The 23,214-nt window shown below is 45.2% G+C and overlaps 2 protein-coding genes across 2 annotated transcripts in view; one reads left to right on the top strand and one right to left on the bottom strand.

Annotated features, from left to right (window-relative positions):
• Positions 1–6,851, bottom strand: part of COLGALT2 (collagen beta(1-O)galactosyltransferase 2) — a 47,669-nt gene extending 40,818 nt beyond the window's left edge. The window contains exon 1 of the mRNA XM_032696755.1: positions 6,580–6,851. Within this exon, the coding sequence (XP_032552646.1) occupies positions 6,580–6,842 (263 nt within the window). The 5' untranslated portion in view covers positions 6,843–6,851. The remainder of the gene's footprint in view (positions 1–6,579) is intronic.
• Positions 6,852–11,127: 4,276 nt separating this feature from the next.
• On the top strand, positions 11,128–22,888 carry TSEN15 (tRNA splicing endonuclease subunit 15). The gene is made up of 4 exons (XM_032696757.1): positions 11,128–11,323; positions 11,974–12,055; positions 13,410–13,545; positions 22,444–22,888. Exons 1-4 carry the CDS (start codon positions 11,147–11,149, stop codon positions 22,646–22,648), a joined length of 600 nt encoding a protein of 199 aa, XP_032552648.1. The 5' UTR covers positions 11,128–11,146; the 3' UTR covers positions 22,649–22,888.
• Positions 22,889–23,214: the final 326 nt, after the last annotated feature.

Here is a 23,214-nt window from a genome sequence, read left to right as displayed (position 1 = left end):
CCAGGTTCTCACAGACAGCACCCCACATCACCTCAGTCCTCTCTGCCCTGCAGCCCATATGGTCTTTCAGGGTGTCTCCCAGGACCGACAGCGAGCGCTGGTGGCGGGTGATGTTCTGCACACCACATGTATCACAGACCCATTTTTAGAGAATTCTGACCCAGTACGTGAAGACTTTCAGTCCCAGGGGACTCCGATAAATAACTGCAGGTGTGTGATAATTTACACAGAGGATCAAAAAAGCCCTTCAGTCTCTGTTTCAGTGCAAACCCCTGTTCCTCTCTCCTCAGGAAGGCCCCTGCCACACCTCCCAGGGACTGACCCCTCTCCAGCTGCAGTCAGACACCTGGAATTCCTCAGGAATTTGATAAGCCGTGATCAGGCAGTTTTTTGAAAAGAAGACATGCTCCATTTAACAGAAAGATGCAAAAGAGAAGGGAAAAAAAGCTGCTGGAACAACAGTTCATCCCAAACTTCTACTGCCCTCAGCCAATACAAATTTCCAAGACACTCCTTGACAGTGACAGTCTCACTGGAGCAGGTTGCCCAGGGATTGTGGAGTTTCCCTCCCTGAGATATTAAAAACTTGACCTGAAATGGTTCTGGGCAGCCTTCACCTGAGCCTCCTTTGAGCAGGGACCAGACAATCTTTGGAAGTGCCTTCCAGTGTTAACTGTCCTAGGAGATCCGTGAATTAGGCCAGTTGGAGAAGCACTGAGGAAGGGGAGAAGCTTTTTTTCCCTCTCTAATAAGAGAATGACAGCAGGAATTGCTTCCCCTGGATCAGACCTAACTGATCTCTGCTTCCAGAAATAAGAAGCTGAAATAGCTTGTATGCCAGGAACATACAGGTGAAATTGCCTTTTTTTTTTTTTTTTTTTTTAGGGACAAATTAACACCAGTGCTTAACAGCCAATACTGGTTGCAGCTGGTCCTTTGACACATTCCCACAGCTGCCTCCACGTCCCCCACACCTGAAGATTCTTCAGAGGACATGCCAGCACACAGCCTGGACAGTCTGCAGCCTGAACTGGATGAGGAATCCCAAATCCAGGCAATAGACAAACAGGGGATGAAGTGGGATCCTGCCCTGGGCAGGAATAAACTAGGCGACCCCTTGAGGTCTTTTCACCCCTACTTTGTACACATCAAAAAAATCTTGAAAACTAGTTCTCCTTGACCTTTGAAAGCGTCCAAAGGTTTATCATATCATTCTGCTATCAAACTCTGTCCTGCTGTTTCTTCGTGACGACATTATTTTATGGGATTCCAAACTCCAAACACACCAACTGCACTACAAGGCACCAGGAAAACAATGACACAAGGGACAGACCTATCTCAAAATGTGGTTGCCAAAAGACACCAGACCAAATAAATGGTTGTATTTTCAGAGATACAGAGCATGCAGGATTCAGATATTAAAAAAATAGATCCAACACACACAATGTATTAGGGTCAATAATCTCACAGGCCTTCTAAGCAACTCCTGTTCCTCCCAACACTTATCTCAGGTTAAAAGACACTTCAAGACATCAATTTTTCAGTATAATCCCTGCACCTCTGGGGGGCTTTTTATTCATTTCATGAAATATCCCAATATTCACCTTGATGTCTGGTAGACCCTAATACAAAGTGTGCAACAAGATGCTTTTTAATGGCATCAAAAAGGCATCAACATGTGAGCACAGCAGGAAAAACCAAAGAAGCTCCTGCTACTCAGCAGTTGCCATCACAGAGCTGATGCCTCTAACATTTCTCTGCAGAACTGCAAAGTTTTAGCTGAAGTGTAGGTTACGTCTTGCCACGCAGACCTCAGCAAGGCATGGCAGTAATTTTTGGTTTCCCTTCAAATGTTTCTACTGAACAATTTCATGATATCACTTGCTTCAGTTTGCCAAGAGTTAGATGAGGGAGAGAGACCAAAAGGACAAAAAAACCCAGTGATTGTGGATGTTGGGATGGGAACAGTTCTTTAGCATTCTCTGGTTTTCCATTTCTTACACAAATTTACTGCACTTGAGTGCAAAAGTGGCCTCAACAAGTAAGAAGCAGCAAGCAATGTGAGTTATGAATACTATCTCCGGTCTTGATAAACTCAAGAATTTTGCACAGGTTACTTAACCTTTCTTCCCCAATTTCCCCAGGTAGAAACTGGAAGTATTTACTCCCATTCTTTCTTTTGATGTAGTCATCTAAATGCAAGTTCTCTGGTAGAAACACTCTCTGCAACATCTCGGGCAACGGGAACATCACCTTAATCATAAGGCTTAATCCAAGGCTGTGCAAGTCTAACCTCTCTTAGCACGACTTAGTCTATGACTGTTATTAAAACTATATAATAAATACATTTAAAATACCTACAAATACTAATGAGAAACTAAATCCCACAGGTTTAAACAACAAGCCAAATGAAAAGTCAATTGAATTTCTAAACCCTATGTTTTAATATTGCCATGTGGCTGTCACAGTGCAGGTGAGCACATCTGAAATAGATGCAAAACACCAGTGGACAGAAGCAGGAGAGGCAGAGCCAGCACACTGGAACTTCAGCATTCCTAAGTGATTAATAGTGACCATGAAGATTAAAGTGACCTCCTTGCTCAAATGGAAACAAGGACAGAAAGCATAGGGCATTTGAAAGCCAACACCTCCCTGTGAGCAATAGCAGCCATTAAAGATTTAAATGATCCCTGCATCTCATTGGCGTTAGTCCTTTATGTGGAATTTTTCACATTTGAAAAATAAACTGTTGAAAAATAAGAAAATGCTCAGGTACAGTATTATCAGCTAGACTAATAATATGTAATTATTAAGTATAATTATTATACTGATCTCATCAGCTTCTATTTTCAGCTACAACCAGCTCTTTTAAGTTGAAACCATTCACTCCCTGGAGCTGTGTTACAGTATATCCACTGATCTCTCAGCTGGGATTTATTCCAGCTTTCCACCCATCTCACTATCCTTCACATTATCATTTGTGAAATCTAAGCACACTGTGATCCTCAAAGCAAGCACAGATTTTTTTCAAGCACAAAAGAACCTAATTACTGCTCTCAAGCACCAATTCAATTTATGCAGGCATTCAATCCTCAGGTTAGTAAAAGATGGGAGCAGATGGCCCACAATGATGAAATAGCAGGTATTTAAAGATGAAATTACAGACAACTTTCTTTGCTATACCACCATTTAATCCAAGACTAAGGAAAATGTAAAGCAATGTGATAAACTTCTGAATAAACCGACTTTTAGGTTGTCCACTACAGCCAAGATGAACCTGTCCAACAAGCAAATACTCTGCACCTATAATCAAACGGATCTCAAACACACTCAGCACTGATAAAGTACAGAACAAAAAACCCACAAGAGGGTTGGGACATGCTGACTGTGTAACTTCTGGGTCATTTTTGTCCAAGATAGAGATCATTTTCCCTCCCTTAACAGCTCTCCAACCCCAGCACAAACAATGCTGTCCACCTTCCCCACACGTCCAAGTTTCCCAGCTTGGCTGGGCTGGGCTCAGCCCACCCTGCTGATCATGCCAAGCCACACAAGGAGCCCATTAGAAGAACTCTCCCTGGTTACAAATTAGATTGTCTTGAGTCCAAAAGCCATGTCTTCTTAAGGTTCTCTCCCATTGCTGGGCACCAGTGCATTTCTCACAGCATTGCGTATTTTTGAGCTGACTGGTCCCAGGGGAGAGCTGGGACCTTTCCTCCTTCACAAGAAGGGGTGACTGTCACCTCCAGCATTACTCCTCCATGGCAACACCAGAACCAGCTCGGGGAGCACAGAGGGAAGCTGGGTTCTGTGGCTAAAGCTGGGAGGCATTGCTGTTCCCACCTGGATGGGCAGCTCCAAAGGCTCACAGACTGCCTACAGTCAAGTCCATCCCAACAAGCTCAGCCGGGCCAGGACAGAGACAGGAGCACTTTTCACAGAAATTCCCACCACTAAGTCATCAGTACAGTCCTGGGATGACCTGGAATGACCTATGATCCTCCAAGACAAGGACAGCTGAGGTTAAGACAGGCCAGGGACCAGCCTAGGAGGCAGTTCGGATGCAACTTCCTGATTCCTGTAGAGGGAAGTAAGAAAGGAAGGAAGGGTTTAGCTGAAAGGCCACGGGTCACTACATGCCAGCTGGCCCCAGGCCAGATGTCCTGCTCAACTCATTAGTAGCCAGCAAGTTCTTCTGAGGTTGCTCACCACGACAGCTACTGTCTTCAGAATTAAGTCCCAAATTAAGTCATAATTAAGACCAAAGGGAAGAAGGGAGCACAAGGCTGCCCAGCGTACATCTTTTGCTCAGTATCAGGATAACAAAGCTTGAGATTAATTGATACAGACTGCACAAAGAAAATTCAATGCCTGCTTCAAACTCATTATCTCTTAACCCATCTTTACTGTCACTCATAAAACTTCCCTCTAGAAATTCGTCTGAGGAATCCACTGTTGAATTTCAGCCCTCAAGCTATGCAAAGAGAGCATATGGGAGCTTGAGAGATGATACATGCTTTTAATTTTCATTCTTAAGACCTACATTTGGGCATTTTAAAATGCTGACTTAACTCAAGAGAATTTTGAAGTAGAATATAAGTGGCAATGGAGGAATGAGAGTCCTTGACAAACACCACTTCCCTGTCCTTCTCACCAAACTATACCAGTAACACAGGGACACAGGTAAATCCTGGAATTCATCTGTTGAAAGGACTCTGAAATACAAGATGCTTCCAGAAATGGACTGTATGGTTTTGTTTGTTCTCAGGAGACTTGATAGATACCATACTCACTTCCTCTGGGTGGGTACTTTGTGTCCTCAACATCTCCGGCTCTGAAAAGTCTTACAGGGGAGCTGAAGTGAACTGCACTAAACCTCTCCAAGGAATCACTGACACCCTATAGGTACCTCTCACTCTCTGTGGCAACTCAGAGCATCCTCAGAACTTCCTTTCCAGTGGCTGTGGCATTTTAGTCATTCTCATTTTATAAAGCCTGACATTTTCAACCACAGATTTTCCAGTTTAACCATATCTTGTTTCTGTGTGCAATCCCCTTAAAAAGAGTGATGTTCTTATAAGAATCTTAGCATATTTTAAGTTACCTTAAAATAAGTTCCCATGAATACTTTCACACAACACTGTAGAGTCCTTAAGTTTAACGAGAATGATGCAAGTAATTTACAAAAAAAGTTGTAGGGCCAACCAATTATCTACAGGACTTAAAAAAGAAAAAGCCCAAAACTTATTTTACACTTGTACAGTGAGAAAGGCACGTGAGGATCCACTCTGCTTTGGTGATCAGGAATGCACTTACGACTCCCACAAGGTTTTATAAACACTGAGCTTAGCTGAATCACAGGCCATATGGGGTCTGATAATATCTGTTCTTATACACATCTGCTACAATGAAATCCAAACTGGCAAAATTCCTACTGATACAAACGAACGCAGAGTCATGGATCTACACTCATCTGAGTGTGGATTTACCCACTGCCCCACACCAGCTTGTAATTCCACAGTAATTCTACTTGTAATTCACAAGTGTGGCACCCCAAATCTGGGCTAACAGCACAGTTTTCTTTGTGCATCTTCAAAAGGATAAAAAAAAAGGTAAAAGAGAGCGTGCACTGATTATACCAGGTACTGATGTTCTGCAGAGCCCTGTACCTGAACACAATCCCAGCCACGTTCCTGAAGCACACACAGAAGCATCTGTTTAATGACACTTCAGTGACGTGACCGGGGGGGGGGGGGGGGGGGGGGGGAGGTCCTTCCCACATCCCTTTATACAAAGTAAAATTAAACCTTATTGACTTTTTAAGTTAACAGGAGCCTCCCCACAGACTTCAGCGAACTTTGGATCAGGCCCTATAGCACCATTTCTTATTTTACACCATTACCACAGTTCAAAAGAAAACCTGTTTTGGGGCCTTCCAAGCAACTCCTGTTCCTCCCAACACTTATCTCAGGTTAAAAGACTATTTTTTTCTTTGTCCCCTTGCAAAGACAGATTGACCAGTTCCCAGATTGCTCTAATTCCTCCATCCCGACCCCCATTTGACCACTACAGCTGCCCCCATGCTGCGATTTCTGAATACATCTTTGAATCCATCTTCCAGCCTACAGCCTGGCAACAATGCTCCTTTCAATGCCCACCGGCACCTACCCAGCCCGCCTGCTCTCCAGCCCTGGCACAACTCACCCAGCCCCCACAAAGCCCGGGATTTACCAGCCGGGAGCCAGCCCCACGCTCCCAGACGGAGTTCTCCCTGCCTGTGGATTTGGACACATGCTCGGGCGGTGAATGTTCCCAGGCTCCAGGCCAGCTTTGCTGGGATAACTCATCTCCCTCCGGGCTCACGGCAAAGCCCTCCCGGCTCCCCCGCAGGAGCCGGGGGACCCCGGGACGGGTGGGCGAGCTGTGCTCAGGTGCCAAAGCCCGGCTCCCGCGGCGGGAGCTGCGGCTGCCCCTCCGAGCTGAGGTGCCCCGGCCCCGCTACCTGCGCTCCCCGCACAGCCCCCTCTCCCCGCCGGGGTGGGACCGCGGGGAGGGCCCCGCACACCCCTCCCCGCTTACCAGAGCGCGATGCGGCTCTTGGGGTAGCTGAGCCTCTCGATGCAGCCCAGGACGTGCGGCAGCGTGTGCGCGGCGTTGCGGGCGAGGATGGCGAGCAGCACCGTGGGCTGCTGCAGAGCCGACTCGGGCAGCGCCGGGGGCTCGGGGCTCGGCGGCTCCGGCGGCTCCGGGGGGGACGGGCTGGCCCCGCAGCCGCCCAGCAGCGGCGGGAGGAGGAGGAGGAAGAGGAGGAGGAGTGGGGGTCGCCCGGCGCTCGCAGCCATGATGGGCGCGGGGCGGCCGCGGGAGCCGCGCCGGCTGTGCGGGGCGGCCGCGCCGCAGGGGGGAACGGGACGGGGAGGCGGGAGAGGGAGGAGGTTGAGGAGGAGAAGGAGGAGCGGAGCAGCGCCGCCTGCCCGCCCGGCCGGCCCGAGCCCCGAGCCCGGCTCTCCGCACCTCCGCCGGCCCCGCCCCGGCCCCGCGGGGCCGCCCCAGCGCAGGTGGGAGCGCAGGTGGGATCCCGATGGATCCCCGCGTCCCCCGGGAGGCGGCGGTCAGCACCCGCCTTTGGGCCCGGCGAAAGTCGCAACCCCCACGTTTCTCACCAAACCACGTTTGGGTTTGAAGGAGGCGTTCGGCAGTTCCCTCCCAGCGCGGGTGCGAACGCGAAGACATCCCTTAGTTCGTTGCTTCTGTGAAGATCTAACCCTCATCATTCCCACGCAGGTAGAGAATGAAGGTTAGTTGTGCTTTTATATCAGAGGTTTGGTCAAACATCCCCGCGATGTCTGTGTGAAGCAGCTGCACACCCCATGCCCATCCCACGCTGCAGGAGGGATGTGTTCAGTGCTGTTGTCCCAGCTGGAACGTGGCTGGAAAATTAATATCATGGAGTCATAGAATGGCTTGGGTTGAAAGGGACCTTAAAGCTCGTGCAGTTCCACCGCCCTGCCATGGGCAGGGACACCTTCCACTAGCCCAGGTTGCTCCTACCTGGCCTTGGGCACTTCCAGGGATGGGGCAGCCACAGCTTCTCTGGGCAACCTGTGCCAGGGCCTCCCCACACTCACAGGGAAGAATTGCTTCCCAGTATCCCGTCTAAAGCCACCCTGATTCAGTTTAAAGATGTTTCCCTTGTCCTGTCACTATCCGCCCACTTAAAAAGTCACTCTCTCTTTTTTTACAAGCCCTGCTCAAGTACTGGAAGGGTCTTTAAGGTCTACCTGGAGCTTTCTCCTCTCCAGGCTGAACAACCCCAGATCTCAGCACCTCTCCTTCAAAGAAAGGGAATACAAGGAGAATATTCCCTGTATTTCATTGACTTTTCTGCCTTGGAAACATTTGTATGAATGGACCAACGACAATTTACCATCAAAATAAATAAAGCGTGTTCCAGCAATTAAAATTATTGGGTCATGATCTTAAAAGGGGCATAGTAATCACAGCTGTCTTAGAAGTTAATAGGATTTGGGCATGCTAAACCCTTTTCAAGATGAAATCTCTAATTAACTCTAAGGGCCCCACCATGGCATATTTGGGTTTTACTGTGGGTAGGTGGTTTCTCCAATGCAGACAGATCCACTTTAAGCAGGCAGCACTCTTGGCTGTATGCTTGCAAAACTCAAATATAAGGAGAGTGAATTCATGTCTGCTGTTCTTTGTTTATAGAACTTAATTTATCACCCACACCAAATTATAGTCTCAGTTTCCTGATCAGATGACTCCCAAAAAAACTAACACAAAAACATCCTAGGAAACTTCAATAAAGAATCTCCAAAGGTCACAGAATCATCTGCACTAAAATTTGAGAAACTCCCTCAATTTGTAAGCATCGTCCTGAACAATTACTGCAAATATATTCTTCCTGTTTGCCCTTCATGACACCTTTATAATTGTCCTTCTAGAATGATACATTAATGAGGCTTTTCTTTCATGGTTAGTTTGCCACATGTTGCTTTTATGCTTGGATTCATTAACCAAATAGAAGGAGCAGCTTTGTAGCCTGTGTGAAGCGATTAGGGTTTCACAGGAGCCAGCTGAATCCACACACACAGAATTCTGCTGTTGCCCACAGGACTGTTCCAGTTTGGAGGATGGGGACTAATGCTACTGAGTTATACTTGATGTGGAGGGATGTAACCTGGCATTTTCCATCCACTGCATATTCAAGCTGGGTCACAATCCCGATTTTAGGAGACTTCAGGAGAAATATGCATCTCCTGTGACTCCCCTTGGCCAGGCCTCCCCTGTGGATGTGTCATGACGACACTGGCGCTTCTCATGGGAGGGAATGCAGGGTCAGGATCAGGGCCAAGCAGAGATTATTTCCCCCCAGAAAGAAAGGAAGATCTGGAAGGAAGCAAAACCTTTGTTCTACCTGCAAAGTGTGAAGGTGCAATCCAGTTTGGTGGTGTTGCAGTCAGTGTTTGCACAAGGCTGACTGTGCTTTTTATCCTGTGCAGCTCTCAATGTCTTCAGTGAAATCTAAAGTATTTTCAGTTCTCTTCACACTTCTCCTTTATTTTCTATTTTGAGAACAGCATCGGAGCCATAACAATTTGCTGAGGGCAAATGCAATGCCTCCAGCAGCATCCTAAAACCAGTAATTTGCTCCTCAGGGTGACATTCCCCTCACTCACACCACTCATGGTGCTTGCTGGCTCCTGTGGCACACAAAAGAGAGAGAGCAGCAGATGCCTGAAACATGAGATGTTCTTCCATGCATAAGAGAAAGGAGTCAACTCAGCTTAGTCTCTCACTCCCAGCCACACAGCATGGGGGAAAGATTGGAGAGTTCAGGTAAACAGTTACCCTGACAATTCATGTCATTCCAACATCTATAAATGCATGTTACTTTATGTGCATATACAAAGAAATCTGTGCACATTCTGACCTCTTTATTAGTGGCCAAAATTCTATCCTGTTTTTGTTTTTAGCCCATACTCAATCCTGCTGTGACAGGACAATGAGCCACTGTGTGGTGAAATATTTCAGCTTTGAGGAAGAAGCAGCTTTTTGCAGATCTAAGTCCCACAGAAATTAATTTAAGCCATTTGTTTCAGCCTCCTCTAAACATCCACATCAAACACGAAGATTCCAGCTGAGAGAACTGTCTCTGGCAGTGGCATACTCCCTCAGTTTGACAGGTGACAAATTTTCTCTGAGGCAGCTTTCTTCTAATTTAGACTTGTTTCTCACACGGTGGAAAACAGAGGATCTATCCTGCTGATATTTATAGACAAGTCTATTTCTTTTCATTTACTTCTTCATCTCTGAGGACTCAAATCCATCCAATTATTTTCCCAGCAGTTGAGTAAATGACTGTTGCCAACTCTTCCATGAAAGTCTCAGAGACTGGATTACTTTTCCTGTCTATTTATTTATTTATTTTGTACCCAGGGAGTTGAAGGGCTAGCTAAAATAGTGGTTTTTAATCAGGCCAACCTCCTCAGAATTGCTTAAGTTTGTGTCCAGTATGACTTTCTGCAGTTACAACACACACACCAATTTAAGTATTAAAAATGTATAGATTAATTTTCATTGATCCTTTATTACAGAATAATCATTAAGCCTATAAAGAAGAAGGGTTAAAGACAGGACAGTTCACTTTTCAGTAGGCCCTGCGTCAAACTGATCTTCCCAAGATCATACTTGGTGTTTCCTTGAGTCAGTGCAGATGGTTGACATTTTCCAACCTCAGCCAGATTTTTCTTGGTGTAGCCTGGCCAAGTACAACCCCAGTGTACAAGTGATGTCTTTGCAGTCTCTCACCTGATGTTACAAACAGCACACAGCTTTGTTTTGCATGGACACCAGCTTGAGGCTGTTCAGAGACAGAGACAGGCCTGACTTCATTCAAACCAGTGTTTGAAATTCATCCAAAGAGGCACTAAGGCAGATGGAGCCGGTAAGCCAGACCTGGGACACTTTGCATTAGGCAAAGCAGATTCTTGTTGGAAGTCAGAGATATTTCTAGTAAAGTGGTACAAGGTGCTTTTAATAACAATACCTTGAATCTATATCCCTTAAGCAGTCTATGAAAGCTTCAGCCACCGTATATTAATTAAATATTCTTTGCTTTAACACTTTAACCCTTCTTCTTAGGCTTGATGATAATCTTATAATAAAGCATCATTGAAAATTAATCCATATATGTATTTAATCGGTATGTGGGTTGTAACTGCAGGAAGTCACATTGGGGACGACCTTAAGCAATTCCGAGGATGTTGGCCTGTTAAAAAAAAAAAATAAATAAAAAAAAATCTCTATTTTAGCCAGCACTTCTATTCCCTGGACACAAAATAATCAAACAAACAAATAGATAGATAAACAAATAAATAAATAAGAAAAAATTAGCCATTAGAAAATGGTATCGGGAAAGGACCCTTTGTGATAAGGAATATACACATGTATATATATATAAAATTTATCGGGCTTAAAGCAGCGCCTTTGGCCTTGGCTGGGGAGGTGGAGGGGGCGCGGAACGAAGTTGGGGCGGAACCATTGGGGCGGCGCCGCCGTTTCCGGGGAGCGCTGGGCCGCGCGGCGCCGCCCGGAGCGAAGCCGCGTTGCACAGCCCGGGCAGCGCATGGAGCCCCTGGCCAGGGCGGGCACGGGGGGCGTTTGCCCGACCCAGGGGGGCGAGGGGGGCACCGACCCGGGCCAGGGGGGCGCCGACCCGGGCCAGGGCACCTCCGCGGGCGGGCGGACCCAGGGCGGCTGGGCAGGGGCGGCTGGAGGCAACTGGATGACGGCTCACCCCACGGTAGGCCGGGGCGGGGGGCGCTCGATCACTCGGGGGTCCCGGTTTGCCTCCTGGATCCGGACAGGATTCCTCCGTCATGGCTCTGAGGGACGTCTCGGGCCCCCCCAGGAGGTGTGCTGCGCGTGGAGATGTCAGTATAACACATATTGGGCGTCCCGAGGGGGTCTCCGGCCTTCGTGGGGTGGTCGGGGAATGCCCCGGATCAGCAGAGGAGGGGGTTGTAAATCATGGAAACGCAGTCAGGAAACGTAAATGCCTTTAAATGTTAACTCCATCTTAATTTTTAGCTCACCAAAACCACGGAGGAGTTTAATTTTGGCCATCACCCTGTGTTGATGTGCTATAGCAAAAATAGGTAAAACGATTTACTCAAAAATAGGTAAAATTGCACAAAGCTAGAGCTGTTCCAGGAATAGGTGTGAATTCTCATTTATTTGTTTATTTTGCTTGCTTTTTTAAGTGCCAAGATATGGGGAATGCGGAAAAAGGAGCTTTTAAGATACCGTCAGAAAACAAGTTCTGCTTTTGATTGCCTTAAAACTGGTTTCAGGCTTCAGTGGCTCCTAGGGCTGTACAGATTCTGGGTTTGGTCTGTGCATGCTTAATATAGCTTGTGTTTTCCTTCACCAACATTACTTTTTGGGTCTCAGTTCACAGAAATGATGTCACTTGATATATCTGACAGTACTCAAGTCTACGCTGCATTTCTGGTGTACCTGGACCTCCTAGAAGGTAAATCATGGAATTGATTGGGTGGACATCTCAACAAATGTCTTTGCCTGTAGGAGCTGTTAAATTAATTGTTTATGCACTGGCAGGACCTTTCCTAGGAAGGCCTTGGCAGGACCTTTCCTAGGAAGGCCTTGGTGCTCTTTCTGAAACTTCTGTTGCTGAAGGTTTTTATCCTGTGCCTACCTGGAGACTTTACAAAGATCTTATCCAGCACTTAGAGGTGCAGGGTTCCAGGGCAAAGACAGGCAGCATGCAAAAAATAAGCAAAAGAGGAGTAGGGGAAGGAAAAGGAACATAGAAAGGTAAAGTTACAGGTTCAGTAGTTGTGCATAGAGTCCTCATTTGTCGATTAATGTGAAGTTACTAAATCATAGTGTTTCACTAAGGGTACCATTTAGCAAATGGCTGATGTGTGCTGGCCTGTTTTCTGGAAAGGGCAAGGATTCCTCTAGGAAAGGAGATCGTTTGCAAGTGTGGTGACAGTAATTTATAACAACTGTGGTAATGTTATGTAATAATGTAGTAATTTATAACAAACTGTAGATGTTGTGCTTAGGGATGCAATTTAGTGGGGGACCTGGCAGTGTCAGGTCAATTGCTGGACTTGATCTTAAAGGGCTTTTCCAGCCTAAATGATTCTGTGAAATCCAGTGTAGTCTTCTGGTGTCTGCTAAGAGTGGAACAGAGTTATGTGATACGTAAACTTCTGCCTGGGTCCTTCCAAGTTGGCTTTATTGAAAAGGGACTGTGAGTAGGCAGCCAGCCAGCCTAATAAAAGTATTTCAGTTTTGCTTGGAGCCTGGTGGTTCTCAAGGTCAGGGAAGGGAGGGATTTTACAGGCCAGAAAATGCTGTGTCTGTCATTGTTACACCTCTGAAGAAAATGCCTTAATAGGCTTTAAGAGAAGGTTTCTGTAATTGTGCAGCAAAAGCTTCAGCCTTACCCCTTCAAGCAGAAGGGGAGGGCTGTGTATTATCATGAATCATGTTTTTAGCACCTGCTCTTTCTCAGTTCGGGATACTGATAAAGTCCAGATTTGGATTGCAGTGCTGCAGATGACAAAAGCTCTGTGGTTTTATCTTCTTTTTGCCTTTTTGGAAGAAAAGCTTTGTCAGACAGATCCCTCTTTACCATCTCTCAGCGGAGATCTGCAGTCAGCAGGCTGGTACCTGCTCCATGGGTTTCTTTAACAGGATTGTCTCAGAAGAGGAATTTGGCAGATGAACGGGGCAGTTTTCCTGTGAGGAGAGGGAGGGAAAACAGAACCTTAGATGTTAACTTGAATATTATATTTGAATGATTAAAAGTTGTGTTTTGTGTCCTGGTCCTTCTCATCACTGATGAACCTTTCTAGGGAGAAACTGGCACGAGGTGAAGCCTGTTGGAGTAGCAGAACTGCAACTGGTGTGTCTACATGCACGTGCGAGAGAGCAGGAGGGTCTCCAGGTGATGGTGCCGGTGCCTGCCCACATCTTGATAAGCCATGAGAGGTGAGGATGTGGTCAGTGCTTGTCTCGTGTTACCAGTGACATAAAATGAAGCACAGATGTATTTTACAGGCTGCTGATGGTTTTGTCAAGAGTGGAAGGGACGGGGGAAACAAAGGAGTGTTGTAGGAAAGCAACATCTCAGCCTGTGAGCAGAGTTAATTTGGGTGCTGCAAACATACAGGCAGCTTGGAACACTAAAGAAATCTCAACTTTGCATCAGTTTCTGCCTCTCCCGCTCTGGAAGTGGTGCTTGGATGTCAGCTTTAGCAGCAACTGATGCCTGCTGCTAAACACTTGTTATTGTTTAGAGCTGCATGTGCTCTAGGAGATAACCATGGATACCAAAGTATGTGTTTGAGAGACAAGGTTAGATAAAAGACCTTCACAGCTTATGTTTTGGACATTCTTGTGCTGATTTTATAGTCTGGGAAATCTAGTGATACTTTTCGAGTTGCTGGACTTAAAAGTACCTAAGAGGAAAGAAATCCACTTGGACCTGTCTAAGAATAAGTTTGTTTTATTGTCAAGTCTGTGGATAAACCTTATGTGATTTGGTTTGCTTTTGTTTTGAAACTATACTTACGCTACTTTCAACAGGAAATTCCTCTTACTTATCTAGAGTTTAATGTGTCTGTTATTTTTGACTTACTGTCCTTACACATGGCAGAGCAATTCTCAAGACAGCTCTGAATGTGTGATATTGCAGATATTTGCAGACTAGAGGACTTCCACTTCAGTAATTTTAGTGTATTTTAACTGGCCCTTAGAGCAGCTCAGACACATAATGGGATTTACACCTTGATAAAGACTTCTTTCTTTTGCTGGTATTTGCCAGTCTGCCCTGTGATGTCTCTGAAGACCTGGACTATTTCAGCAGCATAATATGGTTGTACATTTTTCAATTTTTTCTGTTTCTGCTCTTGGTAGGAGGTGGCTCAGGGCTGGTTTTACAGATCTTGCAGGCTTTTGCTGTTCCCTCTTGCTCTCTGGGCAGCAGCCTGACACAGTAGTAGGTAGCTAATTAATTACACTTAGTAGATGTGTGTGTGCACTCTAGGAATGATGTTTTTGCTTTTTTACTTTTAGGTTTTTAGAAGTGACAGTTTGCTGTCTTGCCAACAGACTTCTATCTTCACTTTGCTGTGCGTTGGGTGAGGGGGAAGAAAATGATTTACTAGAGTAAATGGGGTTTAGTACTATCTATGTACCGAAAAAATCTTATATTTGCAAGTATTGTTCAATCACTTTTGTGGGCTTGGTCTTGCAAGAGAAATATGGTGTAATCTCAGCAGAGGAAGGCTGTTGAGAGGTCTTGCAGGATGAAATGCTGGGTGTCATCCAGAAGCAGATCACACTCAGTGATCTGAGTGTGCAGTTCTCATCTCAAACAAGATTTTAAGTGGGAAAAGAAGGCAGCAAATTAGGATGTGGGATCTTTGAGGAATTCCACCTACGTGCTGAGTCGTTGTGCTTGTTTAACACAGTACATTTCCCCCTAGGCTGGAAACTTCGATTCCTGGCATTGGGTCAAGGCCAGAAGTGTGTTCTGATTGACTTTTAATGACAGATATTCCACTGCATGTATGTCCTATCTTTCACTGTGTCATTGGAGCTTTTCATTGGGAGCCTCTGACCTTGTTTGTTCTGTGGTGATACTGTTTGCTCTGCCTCTGGCACCGGAGTGTCTGGAATCCTTTACTGGAAGGATATGTGTTAGGGAGGCAAAGAGTGAATGCATCACATTGATTAAAAGTACAGTTTGTGACTAGGTTTTGCTACAGAGCAACTACATAGGGCATGCTGTCACTAAAATGAGCTGAATCCCAGGCTGGAATGCCAGGTGAGTCTGTAAAAGCCTGTATGTGCTCAATATCCATGGGTGTTGTCAGGCTGGAAGATTGTGTGCACTTGTGTTTGTGTTGTTGAACGTGCATCTACATTTTGTTCAAAGCAGTGCCTTGAGTTTTGGTGTTATCTGCTAGAAGTAGAGGAGGTATGAGTACGAGTGAATGCACCTCACTTAATGTTGAAAATAAGCCCTTGGAGACACTTGGGAAAGTGAAAACATTCTATCCCCATTTCTGGGCCTGGAACTGCAAAAAAACAAAAGCAGCCAGTAAATGGCAGCATTTATGAGCAGCATTTCCTTGCTTAACAGTAAGGCCTGGGTAGCTTTGAATGTGACAAATCAGTCCCTTGCAATCAGACTTCCATCTTCATTCTTCTCTGTGTTTTTCTAAGAGCTTATTGGTGAGGGGAAAGAGAATAATTTATTAGGTATTGATGGATTTTATTACTATGTATGTGCTGAAACAGTCTCACATTTGCAAATAGGAGTCAATCACTCTTGTGGGCTTGGTCTTCCAGAGACAAAGGGTGGTTTTCCTCTTCAAAGCCACGTCAGCCAAGCTCTGTCTTCCCAGGTGTCTCATGAAGATTCCTACTTTGCTGCCACTGGAAAGTGTGTCCTTAAAAGGCCACAGTAAAGTTGCTGTGGAAATTACCAGCGAGACACCTAAGCAAATTACAAATACAAGTGCCCTACAAGAAAAATAACCTGCACAATGTTTTTAACCCGTGATGAGATTTCATAGTGTCCAGTTTGTGCATGACAGTTAACTGCTGAAGGCAGAAGCTGTTCTGCTTACTAAGCTCACTGCCCACTTCTAAAACAGCTCGATGGAAGCTGATCATCCTGCCCTGACAGCTTAGGGCTGCACAGGAACTTGCTGAATCACAAAATTATGGGCTCTGAAGCAAAGAGACCACCAATGTAAATAGTCTCTTGCAGTCTGCTTCGTGCTGTGCGTGCTTGCTCTCCAAATGAAGATTGCTGAACCTTCTGCGAGCAGAGACCTGGGGAACACGGTGCAGCTTCTGTCTGTCTTGGCCCACTCTCTGAGGTTTGGAGAGCTGTGTGTTTGTACACCTCTGAATTCTGCAGGGATTCAGACTTGCTGGAGGAATTTGTTGGTCCATTGGCTGGGATGTGTTTGCTGCTCACCAGGACACCTTAGTGCACACCAAGTACCTAATTGTCAGTGCTTTCCAGAATTGTGGCTTCCCAAAGGAGAGGAAGCAGTCAAATACTGGGAGTGCTGCTTCAGAGCTGGTAGGAATGACTTGCATAAACCAAGCTTAGCAAAGGTAGGAGGGCTCACAGTGTTGACAGCTGGATTTTTCAGATAGCCTTGAAAGCCTTGGTCCTTCGAGGACCAGGGAGTTCAGTTTCCAGATCTAATAGAATTAGACACTGTCTGTCCTAGACAAATAACACTCTCTAAGCAAAATGTTACTGATAAACTGTCAGATTAAATTATATATCCCTGCCCTGTTTGTCTTCTGTGTGCAAGTGTTGGAAATGAAGGATGTAGTTGGTTGCCTGAGGTCATGGAGACCTGCAAAGTTTGGTTTAGGCTGAGGAAAAGACTTCTATTGTTAAAATGCTAACTTAATTTAAATGTTTCATTGTAAAGCTGATAAACATCCTGAGAAAGAAATCTGAGGACTGGAAGTGATTTACTCTATTCAAAATCCATAGATTGTGAAATAAATATCTAATCTGAAGAAGTCCTGTTATTTTAAATGCACTGGAAATGTGATGTGATTCTCATCTTGCATCCTCTTGATGGTTTTGTCAGTAACTCTCCTGCTATAAGCATCATCTGAGTTTACTGATACAGTAAATCACACACTGAAAATGTAATTAAAGGCTCCTAAATGCAGACTCTTTATTAGTATTTTATTTGGGATTGATGTGCCTCCTACAGCAGAGTTGGTTATACAGTGTTGTGAGTGAATGTGCTGTAGTTGGTGTGTCTTGTAGGACTTTGCTGCATTCTGATTCCTCCGTTTTGTGTGATTTGTCTTCAACTTCCGTGGAGAAAAAGTCTTTATATTCCTCAGGGTTTCAACTCCTTTTCCTGACCGCTGTGGAACATGGTGTTTGCTTTGCTTTGTAGGGTTTTTTTTTTTCCAATTACAAAAAGCTGAGTTTCTTCTAGCATTCCCCATTCCTGTAATCTGGAAACAAACCCCAAGGAATAGTGGTGTCCTTTTACACCTTCTCCCACCACCGTGTGCTCCTTCTCACATCCTTCAAGGCACTGGGTTAATCTTGCTGCCTGCCCTGCAGCTGGGCCTGGAGCAGCATTCCTGATGGGGAACTGTGCTGGCTAAATTCAAGGAATTGTGCTTCCTGGGAGGTTTCCCCTGCTTGGTGCTGACCCAGTGTGGTACAATGGCATGCTCCAGTGCACCGAGTAATGATCTCTGCTAGTGGCACAGAGACCAACTTGTGTTGACTCTGCAGCCCTGCCTTGGGTGGAGGGGAGGGAGCGGTTGGGGCTGGCCAAGCCTGCAATGAATTATTCATCCAAGTATAAAGGGCAGATTGAAAGCCTTTGGCTTTTATGGGATGGAAGGCAGTAGTTCCATTTCAGCTCAATGGAGCACTATGCAACCTCCATAAAACTGCTCTGAGCTTTCAGTGTTACGTTGCTTCTCAGAGGTGCTTGCATGGGATGTGGCAATGAAATGCTCTTTTGTTCATCACAAAACTTTCTGCTTGTGCTGTCTTTCTTTTATGATTCTATTCTTAGTTTTTGGGCGGTGATTTGAAACCTCAAGCTACAGCTGCCTCAGAGTCCCCAGCTGTACACCTGGTTCTTTCTCTGGGGAGAGAAGGGCAGTGTTGTCTTCTTAGGAGCAGATCATTAGGAGAGACAGCACAGATTTCTGATGGGTGTTGAAGGCCTACTTTAGTACCGAGATAGGGGAAAGATGGAAAATTCCCCTCATCTCTTTGGATGGATTGGTATGGATTTCCTTGTTTTGTTATTGGGTTTTGGTTTGGTTTTAAGGTATTAATTACAACAGTAATAGAAGACCAGGTAATCTCACTGTTGCCATTTAGTAAAGGCAGATACAGGTAACATTTACAGTGCTGTTACACTCACTTGAGTGGTCCTTGCATGATGTTAAATAAGTTACACTTGCTCTTAAGACTAATCCTTTGGTAGAAAAAAAGCAACCTCTATTGACAGTAGTTTGTAGTTTTCTAGAAAAGCTTTTCCAAGCCCTTTTTCTGATGCAAAGTGCTTTAGAAATGCCAGCTCTTTACTTTGGATAACAGTGTCCCCTTCACTGTGTGAGGTGAACTCCTTTGCATCTTCTGCAATGTGAGGTGAATGTGAGTTTGCTTCCCGGGTGAAAAATAAGGGCTTTGTCCTGCTTGTATTTGGCTTTTTGGGAGCAGATTCTGGATTGTAGTGAACATGCAGGCACCATCAGTCTTCAGAAATGGGTTTTCAGGCTATGCCTTCCTTTCAGGAAGCCTTGGACTGCATGATCTGTAACAGATGAGAATACTTATTAAAAAATACTTAATCTTATTCTACTTATGGGACTTAAATAAGACTTTTCCAGTAATTCTTGTGATGTCTGTATTCCCCTAGCTTATATATGTTATTTTCCTTTCACGGTGCCTTTGTTCAAGACCTGCCTTTTTGTGTGGGAAACCTGAAACTTCTGGAACTTCTGAACTTACTCACTTTACTTGGCTTTTCTTCCTGAGGAGGGAGAGAGAAGGGAAAGGAGTGGTTGGCAGGGTATTTTAGCTCAGACTTCTCCCTGTGCATTGCAGGAACATTCAGGACTGATTGTTCTGTGTGCTCTCCTGGGGCTCTAGATTTTCCCCCCCCCCCAACCAGGTGGTTATTGTCATAAATCCTGAGAAGTTGGCATGGATAGGGTTGACTGCCCCTGATCTCCCTAGCCAGGCTGAGCCTATGGATGAACACTTGCTCAGGTGATGGAGTATTGTGTCCCTCAGGAGGTGACAAAGTGACATGGTGCATTCTGCTGCATGTATTGGTTTCCTCTGTTCCAGAGGCTTCTCACGTTTGACATTTTCAGAAACATTAAATCCACTTTTATTAAAGCAAACCCCGTCTTTTATAACTGACATCACCTGTATGGTACAGCAGGTGTACTGGTCATTAAGGAGCTTATTTATAACCATGAACTTGTAACTGAAATCAGTTGGCTCTGTTGGGGGTGTTAACACACCAGCTTCTTGTCTAGGGCTTAATTTCAGTCATTGAATAGAACTGTTGTGTGAGATGGGCAGCCTTGAGAGCTTATCTCTTAAATTAAAGGCTTCTTGCCTTGTTTAGGTCAGACTTGCATTCTTTGAATTTCAGGAGGCCAACAACACTTCTTGTCTTTTTTTTCTCCCTAAACGGTGTTAGATACATCAAAAAGCTATATCATTCCTGCAATATTTCATCTTCCTGTTTATGGCAGGTAGCAAGTGCAGTGAAATCAGAACCCAGATGTTCTCTGACTCCTTTGAAATGTCTGCTGGTGCAGAGAAATGTGAATATGCTGGACACAGAGGCTGACGGTGATGCCTTCAGGGGAGGAGAGGAAGGGACGGCGGCGTCTGATACAGACTTCCTGAATTCCAAAGCTTATTCTTCTAAAAGATACCCTCTCACCAGTCTGCAGATGTGCTGCATTGCATTATGCTAGTTGTGGTATGCACAAATGAGAGCTCTTGGTTTGGGTTGCCTGTTTGAGAGAATGGGGAAGAGGAAAACTGCATTAGCAGTTGTAATTCCTTATGGCGATAGCAGCTGATTCCCCATGTGCAGTGGAAAGCACTGGACTCTGGGGACAGCACTTAGCAGATCATCCTGAGGCAGTGGCATGGCTTTGTACCCTTTACATAAACCCTGGAACTTGGTCTCCTGAAAAGTAAGTCAGGAATGCAAAGAAATGCGGTTAATCTGTTGTCAGGACCTGGCCGCGTTTGGGTCATGGTGCATCTTCTAAATGGAGGGAAATAAAGGTGCAGATGTTGATGCTTGCTATAAGGAGTTTATCTTGCAGTGTAAGGAGAAATCATGAATGATCAGAAGTCTAGATCTAAGGCCTCAGTGTTCCATCCATCCCCCAACAGACTAGGAGGAGAAATGGTGATAGGTACTAAAGAAAATAGGAAGGAACTTCGGCCCTGGCTGACAGGTGAATACAGACACTGCCTGAGTCTGCTCCCAGATACGGGGCTGTCCACACTCAACAGCAGTTTGGTTTCTTTGGCTCCCAAAATATCTTTCGTGGGTAGCTGTGTCCTCTTATTTGGTCTTTTATTGTTAATTCTATATCATGTTCCCAGGAGAAGGAGAGAGATTAATATCCATTGCTTCCTAAAAGCCATGGATAGTTCTTTCCTCAGTAGGTCTCTGCCAGTTGTCTGGCCTCACCAATTTATTCAGAGCTTCGTCCAGACACTTGGTGGTGAGGTGTGAGGGTGGGGAGGCCCTGGCACAGGTTGCCCAGAGAAGCTGTGGCTGCCCCTGGATCCCTGGAATTGTCCAAGGCCAGGTTGGACGGGGCTTGGAGTGACCTGGGCTAGTGGAAGGTGTCCCTGCCCATGGCAGGGGTGTTGGAACTGGATTACCTTTAAGGTCACTGCCAACCCAAATCATTCCATGACTCCGTGCGTGACAAGTGGATTCTTGCTGTGTACCCCTGAACAGGGGCTGGAAGTGACAGGAGCAGAAGGTGCCCAGGTGGCCAGTACAGTCTTTCTTACCTTATTTGTTCAGTTGTTATGAAGTGTGCTGTTGTAGGAGAGCCAGACTGTAGCTTTTCACAGTATCCCTGTTGCATGCAATCACTGCCTATATTGTATTGCCTTGCTTTATGTATGGGCCAGTGGTGAAAGCAAAAGGCAAGGCAGTCCTGGATTTAGCCAGGCTGAATTATGCACAGTTCAGAACACAGATGGATCTTAAGAAGGTCACGGGCTTAACAGTGCAGGCTTTCCAGGCTGCTCTTTATTCTCTGCCGCCTTCCATTTGGCTTTTATTAAGGGATCAAGGAGGTTTCAAAGGAAGATGATGATTAAAGTTTGAAAGCTGATGCATTTAGAAAGAGCCTTATTTTCAGCTGCAGTGTCCAGCTTCAGAAATGCATGTCTTCTGGTGGGGGAGATCTCCAGGGCAGGTGAAGTGAGGGTGGTTTTTCCCAGTGTGTAGCTGACCTGTTCCCAGAATATAACCTCTTCCAGCAATCCCAGACAAGCCCTCTGGATGAAGGAGGAAGCTTCCTGTGGAAATCTCGGGGTGGGGGTTTTTATTGTTCTGCCCCTGGCCACCACTCTCCTTCAGTACTTGTTCCCCAGTCGTGCCAGGAATCCAAAGACTCCAGGGATCAGTGTTGTCCTCAGCTCTGAACCGAAAAGTAACTGCCATGTTACTCTTAAAATAAGCTAAACAGGAAAAATTGCATAACTTTGTCTTGAATTTTTAAAGAAGACATTATTTATGCTGACTGTCCTGAAGAACATTAGTCTTGTGGCTTCTAGTCTAGACAGGGAGGTAGAGAAACCTGGCTTGGGCTCCTGGGTCTTCCACAATCTGGCAGAGAACTGTGGCACAGAGACTGGAAGACTTGCCTCTACAGATGGATCAAGTCTTAATTATTTAGTTCTCTAATTGAACACCAGGTGTTATTTAATTAGATTTTTTATTTTAGCCTAATGAAAACAGGGCCATTAGAGATTGCCATGCTAGGATTGTGGTAGTTGAAGGATGCCTGAGGCACGTGCACAGGAATGCACCTAAGGAAAGCTTAGAAGCATATGTTGTGCCATTTCCAACAGAAATGTATGAAACCGGTATATTTGTATAAGATTCTCTGTTATTTTCTTTTGTTTCTTGATTATATGAATTTGGAATTTTATTAGAACAGATACGATGTTTTCTTTAGTGAAGACAAGTTTGCAGAATAAAACTAGGCTGAATAAAAATAGCAATTGTGCACTTCTGCCTTTGTGCCATCACAGGTGGTTGTGGACTCCTTTCTAACTGAATTTTTTTCTTTTTCTAGGTTAAGGGAAATACTGAAAGAAGCCTCTCTCCCCCCAGAGGATCCTGACACCCCGCTGTCAGTTACCTTGGCCATAGTTGAGACAGATTCCACAATAGTCTATTATAAAATGACTGATGGCTTTGTAATGCCAGACCCTCCTGATGATACTGAAGATGGGGACAATAAACAGTGGAGAAAGAAAAGAAAGAAGCTTTTCAAATGATTAGGACAAAACCAAAGACTTTTCTTGAACTCCTGTGCTCAAACCTAAACAAATCCAGGAAGTGATGTGTGTAAATAAGGGCTGTGCTACCCTCTGACTTGGCAAATCAAGGATCTGGTCAGGGAGAACAGAGGCTTGTGCAGCTGCACTGTAATGAAATGCCATTTGGGGTATGAAATGGGTCATGCTTTGAGACAGATTGATCCTGACTAATAAATGTACCTGTGAGATGTTTCCAGAGCTGGGCTCCTTTCTATCTGGTCAGGTATACAGCAGAATAAACACATCCTTACCCATACTGTAATTACTGCTTACAGGTAAATCTGAAGGGTTTTTGGCAGGAATACTGATACCAAGTGAAGAGCTTTGTAGTTTACAGTGTCTTTGTTCTTAGCACTGTCAGAAGCACTCATGCTGCCCCCCAGGCTACATTTCTGAACGCTTGCTTGCTTTCCTCTGCTTTTGGAGAAAAAGCTTTTCCACAGAAATACTTTAATTTTTTTCCCTGCAGAGGGAAAACTGATTATAGCAACACCACAGGCAACTAAAACACCAAAGTATGTCAC

Source organism: Chiroxiphia lanceolata, chromosome 9, assembly GCF_009829145.1.
Source record: "Chiroxiphia lanceolata isolate bChiLan1 chromosome 9, bChiLan1.pri, whole genome shotgun sequence".
NCBI lineage: Eukaryota > Metazoa > Chordata > Aves > Passeriformes > Pipridae > Chiroxiphia > Chiroxiphia lanceolata.
Note: the sequence above shows the minus strand (reverse complement) of the source record. Positions and strands in the feature narration are given on the sequence as shown.